The sequence below is a fragment of the Sipha flava genome, unplaced genomic scaffold (assembly GCF_003268045.1).
Source record: "Sipha flava isolate LNK unplaced genomic scaffold, YSA_version1 18612_pilon_pilon, whole genome shotgun sequence".
Classification (NCBI taxonomy): domain Eukaryota; kingdom Metazoa; phylum Arthropoda; class Insecta; order Hemiptera; family Aphididae; genus Sipha; species Sipha flava.
The window spans coordinates 1-9,096 of record NW_020272361.1 but is presented as its reverse complement, the minus strand read 5'-3'; the positions used below and the strand labels follow the sequence as shown (position 1 = coordinate 9,096).

Below are 9,096 nucleotides of genomic sequence, written 5' to 3'. Positions count from 1 at the left end.
CGTCACGCGGCTTTTTTCAATTGCTCATTATTAGGCTTAGGGACTTGTACCTCTAAAAAATACTCAAATATGCACAAAAAAATTGCCAAATATGCTCTAAAATATGCACCTAAAAATAACCTTAAATACGCTAAGATATACCCAAAAAAAAATTAAGTATAAAAAATATGTGGTTAAATTAAATATTTATCGAAATTATTTAATAAAATATCTATTATTGGATATCGCCTATCGGACCCCTATAAATGGTTGATAAGGGTTAATTGGATTATTTATACTGGTCCATCGACCCGGATTTGAACGAGTAATTGTAAAAAAAAAGTGCGTTTTATTTTGTTGTTGTTTTTTAAGTATAGTATATTCAGCGTATCGACATATCGTACCGAATCTAGCGTGTCGTCCGCAAATCCGGGAAAGTGCGTCTATAGTTAATTAACATCCCGTCGATTGACTTCGTTTATCGCTAGAAAATTTGTATGAGTAATACTGTTATTGCTGTGCAGAAAGTCCAAAGTATAAGGTCAGCAAACCAGCCCACCATCAGACAAAAACCGAAACGCCAAGTGTCAAGGTAAGAGAGTCACATTTCATAATTTCTTTTAGTTCCTTTTCCTATTTCATATTGTAGTACCGTCACCTGATTAGGATGGGAGAACCCGATATAAATACATTAATTGCGCGACGCGGCCAAATAAAGGCTATAGTAACTCGGTTTCAAAATTATCTGAAATCACCCGATTGCGACACAAAATAAATACCACCACGTCAGCTCAAAATAGAAGAAGCTTGGCAAAACTTCGAGTTAGTGCAAACAGCGATTGAAGAATTAGAAAATAGTATTGGCATAACAGATCATTCACAATATAGAATTGATTTTGAAAATTTATTTTTTGAGACGGTTGCGGAGGCCGAACAAAAAATTAGTTCTATTAGGGCAAACCAAAACGAAACATCATTCCGTAACTCGAATAACGGAGAGAGTATTAATTCGACATCTTCGATCATAAAATTGGCAGCGTTAAATATACCAGTATTTAATGGTAATTATAATGACTGGGTACCGTTTAAAGATATTTTTACTGCATTAATTCACATAAATAGTAATTTAACATTAATTCAAAAATTTTTTTATTTACGTTCTTCTCTTAACGGTGATGCAGCAAATTGCATAAAAAATTTTGAAACTACGGCTTTAAATTACGAACACGCCTGGAAAACGTTAACTGCGCGTTACAATAATGAAAAATTATTAATTCAATGTCATGTAAAAGATATTTGTGAGTTAAACGTAGTTAAAGATAATTCATCGGATAGTTTGCGAATGTTTTCGGATTCACTGCGTGCTCATATATCGGCACTCGAAGCGTTAAAGCAACGACCAACCGATTGGGGTCCGCTACTAATACACATAATATGTTCAAAATTAGACTCAAACACGCTCACTGAATGGGAGGTGAAATCGCCAAAAACCGAAATTCCAAAGATCGAAGATCTAATGATATTTTTAAACGATCGTGCACAGATTCTAGAAGCAGTAGAATCGTCGAAAAATTTTATAAATAATATAAATACTATATCGACATCGGAAATTAAAGACAAAGTTAATCGAAAAAATAGTCACAATAAAACTCGCACAACTTCTATGGCGTTCACAACCACCACCGAAGTAAGCTGTTTTATATGTAACTTAAAACATACTATTTACAAATGTCCCACGTTTTTGGCACTATCAATAAACGATCGTATTAAAAAGGTTAATGAAATTGAATTGTGTAAATTATGTTTACGTAAACATGATTCAAAAAAAAGGTGTTTATCCCGAAATTGTTTCAAATGCGGAAAAACACATAATACATTACTACATATTGTCCAACATAAAATTAATAATAATGCGAGATCGACAACGGAAGAAAAATCAAATCCCTCTTCAACTCAAATCGACGGAAATTCCACGATAAGCGCGCATTCGCATGACAAAAACCACGAACAGGTACTTTTATCGACAGCGATCGTACGAGCATTTGGCGAAAATAAAAGTTCATCATTATGTCGTGCTTTATTAGATTCCAGTTCACAAAGTAATTTCATTACTGAAGAATTGGTACAATGCTTAAAATTAAAAAGAACGAAAACTAATCATCAAATTAGTGGTATCGGAACAACAGTACAGCATGCCCATTCGTACGTTATCGCTCAAATGAAATCAAAATTTAACGACTATAGTTTTACCTTAAAAATATTAGTAGTGCCGAAGATTACGAACGATATACCGGCGAAACACATATATAATACAGGTCAAGTACCGCAGAACGTAAGTTTAGCTGACCCACTATTCTGGTCTCCACAGAAAGTTGATTTATTAATAGGCGCGACACATTTCTACGATTTAATGGGTGAACGTCGAATTAAACCTGCACCAAACGGTCCAATATTTCAAGAGACAAAGCTCGGATGGGTAGTATCGGGGCCTATACAAATGTACAATCATAAGGTTGAACCGTTAAGTAACAGTATCTGTCACACTGCGTTGACACATACCGACTTGACATTAGAAAATATGTTACCACGATTTTAAGCCTAGTTTATAGTACAGCAGAGTATGGGTCCCAAGTTTGGTGTAATAGCACACATGTAAGCAATATAGACACGCAGCTCAATAGCGTAATGAGAGTAATAAGCGGGACAGTTAAATCTACACCACTGCAATGGCTACCGGCACTGGCAATTAAACCACCTCACATTCGTAGGAAAGATGCACTCGTAAAAACCATTAAGAAAGCAGTAGATTACAAGAATTCACTTTTATACCAGATGATGCTTCAAACACCTAATCAACGATTAAAATCCAGAAGCCCACCTGTTGAGTACGCCAGAACACTGATAAGCTTAGGGTTTGATAGCGCCGAGGAATGGCGAAAAGAATGGGCAAGCTTTACAGCACCAAATATGAAGCTACTACGTGACCCTAATAATGGAGTTCTAGGAATGAATCTTCCTCGTTGTACCTGGTCCACGTTAAATAGACTGCGTACAGGTCATGGTCGGTGTAGTTACCTCCTAAATAAGTGGGGGTTCCAAGATAACCCAGTATGTGACTGCGGAAACGGGGAACAAACAATAAATCATATAGTAGTTGATTGCCAAGGTAGGAAATTTAACCAAGGATTTTAAGGCCTGCATGCAGTGACACCCAAAGCAATTACCTGGATTACGAACCTCGACATCTGTTTATGAACCCACATCGCAAGAACGACTCACCTTTATTATTATTTATGATTTTTGACTTATTATAGTTCTATTGTAAGTTACACTTTTATAGCTTCATATCTATATTATGTTTTGTATTGTTTTAGTTTATGTTTTAGTTTATATTTTAGTTAGAGTTTGATAGTTAAGTTGATTTGTGTTAAAAGCCATACGAAATAAATAAATAAACCACGATTTTGGCGTGTAGAAGAATTTGAAGGAGATAACACCTATACTATTGAAGAAAAGACATGCAAAAGTTTTTTTGACAAAACGGTGATAAGAGAACCAGATGGTCGATTTACCGTACATTTACCATTTCGTGAAAATTCATTACGCTTAGGCGAGTCTTACAATATCGCTAAGCGTCGTCTATTAAACCTGGAAAGTCGTTTTGCAAACAATGCAAGATTAAAAAATGAATATACACATTTTATGAATGAGTATATAAGTTTAGGACACATGGAGCGAGTACAAGACGACCCAATTAACGATAAAAAAGAAGCATATTATTTACCACATCATGCGGTTTTCAAAGAAGCAAGTACGTCGACTCGACTTCGTGTTGTTTTTGACGCTTCATGCAAGACTAGTAACGGTGTAGTTTAAACGATACATTGTTAAAAGGACCGGTTTTGCAAGACGATTTGATATATACTCGCTCGTTTCCGAACACATAATTTCGTATTGTCCGCAGATATTACGAAAATGTACAGACAGTTTTGGGTAACAGAAGCTCATAGAATATTTCAACGAATATTGTGGCGCACAAATCCACAGGAAAATATTAAAATTTTTCAACTTAACACGGTTACTTACGAAACCGTTCCCGCGTCTTTTTTGGCTACTGGATGCTTACATAAACTAGTCGATTCGCAAAATGTCGACCCTATAATAGCAGCGGCTATAAAGGGCGACTTCTATATGGATGATTTCTTAGGCGGTACTAATTCTTATGAATCAGCTGTTCAATTACGAGATGGTCTAATTAAGACAATGCAATCCGCTGGTTTAGAATTGCGAAAGTGGAATTCGAATAATGACAAGTTAATTAAAGATGTTATGTCAATAAAACAAGATAGTAACGACACGGTCCTCATTAGCGATGATAATTCGATAACAAAGGTTCTTGGATTGATTTGGAACTCAACCACTGATACGTTACAATTTAAAGTGCAACAAAATAATTTTACAATCATAGGCTGAATTACGAAACGCGAAATCTTATCGGTAATCGCATGCTTATTTGATCCATTAGGACTAGTAGGTCCCGCTATTATATGTGCCAAGTTGATGTTACAGCAGTCGTGGCGATTAAAAATACAGTGGGACGAACCGCTTCCGAGCGAAATTCAAGAACAATGGATTAACTATAGAAACTCTTTGTGTGTATTAAATAACTTAATTATACCTCGACAAATTACGTGTAAAAACGATATCGTAAATATCCAAATTCACGGATTCGCGGATGCGAGCATCAATGCGTATGGTTGTTGTTTATATTTACGATGTACAAATGCAGATGGTGTGCACACTTCAAAATTAATATGTGCAAAATCCAAGGTGGCACCATTAAAGATCATATCTTTCCCTCGATTAGAACTATGCGCGGCGCTTTTATTGTCAAGATTATCGAGTAAAATAGTCCCAAAATTAAACTTGAAAATTAGTAAAAGTTATTTTTGGTCTGATTCGAATATTGTTTTATCATGGATTACTTCCCCCTCTACCAAATGGAAAACCTTTGTAGCCCATCGGGTTGGGGAAATTCAGGAACGAACTTCTATTGCGGATAGGTCACACGTCGACACCAAAGAAAATCCCGCTGATATCATTTTGCGTGGTTGTTGTCCGTCGAAATTAAGTTCATTATCATTATGGTGGTTTGGTCCTAAATAGTTAATTAAAAATGAAATAGAGTATCCTGTACAAAAGACGTCTTCGAATTCAACAAAATTAAAAATACCCGAAGCCCGAGAGATAACGATATCTAATGTATGTACAAACACTATAAATGATTCTTTTTCCTTAATTAATCATTATTCGTCTATAAACAAATTAATTCACGTAACCGCTTACTGTTTACGTTTTCGGTACAATGCATTAAACACAAATTCAAGGTTAACAGGAATGCTTAGCTTGGAAGAAATTAAATACGCGCGTATTGTTATAATACGATGTGTTCAAAAAAGATCATTCCATCATGAAATAAAAGATTTAATAAAATTGAAAAACGTAAGCTCGTCTAGTAAATTGTTTCGTCTGTTTCCATTTATAGATAACGACGGTTTGATAAAGGTTGGAGGTCGTTTGAAGAACGCCGCTTCGATAGACATTTATCAACGACACCCGATTGTCTTACCCGCAGATGATCATTTTACACGTTTATTATTTGAACACGAGCACGAAAGATGCATGCACGGGAGCCCACAAGCGACTTTATCTACGATACGATTACAATATTGGCCGTTAAATGGTAGAAATATAGCACGAAGTACAGTACATAAATGTGTGAAATGTTTTAAGTATAAACCGATTGTCGTACAACCAATTATGGGACAACTACCTGCAGATCGCGTAGAACCGTCTCGAGCGTTCCTAAATTGTGGAATTGATTTTGCTGGTCCATTTTTGATTAAATCTAGTTTACGTCGCAATGCTCTTTTAAGCAAAAGATATGTATGCATTTTTGTATGTTTTACAACCAAGGCGACTCATTTAGAATTGGTTAGTGATTTATCTACACAATCCTTCATTGCAGCGCTAAACCGTTTTTTTGACAGACGAGGTAAAAGTAGTGTGATATATTCCGATAATGCTACCAACTTTGCCGGGGCAAATAATAAATTAAAAGAATGGTACGATATATTTCAAGTCGAAAAACATAAATCAAAGTTGGATGAGTTCTTGATGAACAATGGTGTGCAGTGGAAATTTATACCCGCGCGCGTCCCGCATTTTGGTGGATTATGGGAAGCCGCTGTGAAATCTATGAAGAATATAGTACGCAAGACGTTAGGTGACACTCATTTAACATACGAAGAATTTAATACCATTCTCACGCGCGCCGAAGCATTTTTAAATTCCCGTCCTATTATACCTCTCTCTACTGGTCCTAATGACTCAGGAGTATTAACACCCGGTCATTTCCTAATAGGTGACTCTCTGCTAGCAATTCCCGAACCTGACATATCTGACGTCAAAACCAACAGATTGACGCGATGGCGTAGGTTAAGTCATTATTCTCAAATAATTTGTAAAAAATGGAGCCGTGAATATTTAAATCAACTGCAGGAGAGAAAAAGGTGGGCAGGTGAGAAGGGACCTAAGTTAGATGTGGGTACTGTAGTATTGGTTAAAGACGAAAACATTCCCCCCTTAAATTGGAAGCTGGGTCGTGTGACGAAGGTTTAACGAAGTCCCGACAACATCATTCGTTCAGCTGAGGTTAAATTGTTAAATGGTTGCATAACACGAGCAGTGCGTAATTTGTGCCCTCTTCCCTTTGATGGAAATATATCTAAATAATTAAATATTTATTATATTTTATGTAAATGTGTATTTATTATAATCAAGTATCGAAATTTATTATTACTAATCATTTATTCTAATTTATTTATATACCATTTTTTATTATATTACTGTTATATATTTATTGTAATTATCATTAGTTGAAAATAAATGTTTCAAGGCGGGCGGCATGTTACCTATAGATATCAATGTTCAGTATTGTCAAATTATATGATATGTGTATTATGTTATCGATTGTGTCCGCGTCGGTATCGTTATCGGCCTAACCGGTCTAGTGTACCGGCGGGCTTTTGATTTTATTGTATTCAGTCGGAAAAAGTATTTTAAATCGTAAAGGTGCCGACTCCGCACATGGAATAAAAAAGCTTTTTAACAAAATTCAAATTAAATATATTATTTCATAACGTAACAAAATCATTTATTTATTATACATCATACAGTCCATTAATATAAAATTTTATAACCGGTGTAATTTTAACCCAAACCAACAGGGAACTTGATTAATTTATGTAATTCTTTTGTCTGTATTATTTTCTCCGATTCTGGAATAAAATGGTTTTAAACGCCTAACATGGATGATGTCCTCAACTTCTTTGTCGTTTAAAATTAGTTTTATTTTGAAATTTAGGTCATTAATTTTTTCTATTATTTTATACGGTCCTCTATATTTGGGCCCTAATTTAGGAGATTTTCCTATGTCTAGGAATGGGAATCTTACCATTACTAGATCATTTACTTTGTAATTTATTGTTTTATGTATCTTATCGTGATATTTTTTTTGTGTCACCTGAGCTTCATGTATTTTTTGTGGTATTTTGTCCCTTATTTTATTTAGTTCCTTTAGTGATTCTTTTAGATTAAATGGGATGTCTGCGGGAATTATCTTATTGTCCAAGGGAAACTGTGGTTCAAAGCCATGCATGAGATAAAATGGGCTGTATTTAGTGACGGTTTGGGGTGTCGAATTGTATGCAAGTGTAACATGCAGTAAGAAATATGACCATTTACTTTGATTATTTCCTAATAAATAATTTTTTAATGAACCAGTTATATTTCCGTTAATTTTTTCGACTAGGCCCTGCGTTTGTGGCGAATAGCTTGTGGACAATGTTTGTTTTATTCCCAAACTTTTTCAGATGTCAGTGACTAATTTATTTCTAAAATGAGTACCTCTGTCAGAAGAAAAGTTTCTGAAACATCCCCATTGTGTAATTATTTCTATTATGAATTTTACAGTTGTTTCTGCCGTGGCCGATTCAACTGCTTTTGTAAAAATGTATTTAGTGGTGTTACATGCTGCCACTAGAATGTATCTTTTTTTATTACTGGAAGGTAGGGGTCCTAGATAGTCAAATGTTATTCTATCTAGTGGTTTACCTGTGATTATTGGTATAGGATGTAATAGGCCTACAGGTTTGCCGCTCATTTTTTTATTTATTTGACATTCCTCACATGATTTTATGAAATCGGTTGTGTCTTTATTTAACGTTGGCCAATAGTATTTATTTTGAATTTTATGAATAGTACGTGATATACCTGCCAGTGGCGGTTTTGGGGGTGAGGCAAGTGAGGCGCCGCCTAACCTACAATTTTAAGTAAAAAATACTATTAAAGTATATATTTTGGCCCACCGATAGCATATAAATATTTCGATATTAATTTTTAACGTTTTTATGATTTTATTTGAGAAAAAATCTTCTTTGCCAAATTTAATTATTATATTGTAAAATAATGGTAAATCATATCATTAGTGTTTATTACCAAAAATAGTGATAAACCGATAAGAAATGAATGAAAATATAAGTATTACGTAAACAAACGCTGGTGTTTCAACCGGCGGCAATGTTCCGATGACGTCAGAAGGCACCGTTCATCTCCGCCTCAGAGTATGTACTATTGTGTACATGAATTACACACACAAGTGTATGTACGCGAATGCACGCGACTATAAAATAACTAGAGTTGCGCATGCGTAATGATCATTGTGAGGCTCGACTTACATCGCCTATGAAATAAAAATAGACTCGGTATACAGGAATATATAGTCAGCCGGCATTTCAACGTAAAAAACACATTATCAGTAAAGATGTTATTGTTACAATCGAGATTCGGGACAGTCCTAATTAAACCGTTGTCCGTTGTAATATCTATTGATAATAATTTTATATTTATCATTATTTATTCATTAGTCATTTCTGTCTTGACGTCTTGTACGAATATTCGCTTGTGTCTTACACTTTTTCCGTTTTCGGTGGTTTCGTCTTAACGTCTACGTTAAAATATATGTGCGAGTGCTGATGTTTATTGTAATAAACATTA

General features: G+C 34.9%; 2 protein-coding genes across 2 annotated transcripts; both read left to right on the top strand.

The window, feature by feature from the left end:
• The first annotated feature begins 1,321 nt into the window (after nucleotides 1-1,321).
• On the top strand, nucleotides 1,322-2,575 carry LOC112681125. The gene has a single exon (XM_025551392.1). It carries the CDS (start codon nucleotides 1,322-1,324, stop codon nucleotides 2,573-2,575), a length of 1,254 nt encoding a protein of 417 aa, XP_025407177.1.
• Nucleotides 2,576-5,376: 2,801 nt separating this feature from the next.
• On the top strand, nucleotides 5,377-6,660 carry LOC112681123. Its single transcript, XM_025551391.1, has one exon. It carries the CDS (start codon nucleotides 5,377-5,379, stop codon nucleotides 6,658-6,660), a length of 1,284 nt encoding a protein of 427 aa, XP_025407176.1.
• The last annotated feature ends 2,436 nt before the right edge of the window (nucleotides 6,661-9,096 follow it).

Bases quoted from the DNA above. Each gene is read 5' to 3' on its own strand.
- LOC112681125 (XM_025551392.1), top strand. From the start codon at position 1,322: ATGTTTTCGGATTCACTGCGTGCTCATATATCGGCACTCGAAGCGTTA.
- LOC112681123 (XM_025551391.1), top strand. From the start codon at position 5,377: ATGCTTAGCTTGGAAGAAATTAAATACGCGCGTATTGTTATAATACGA.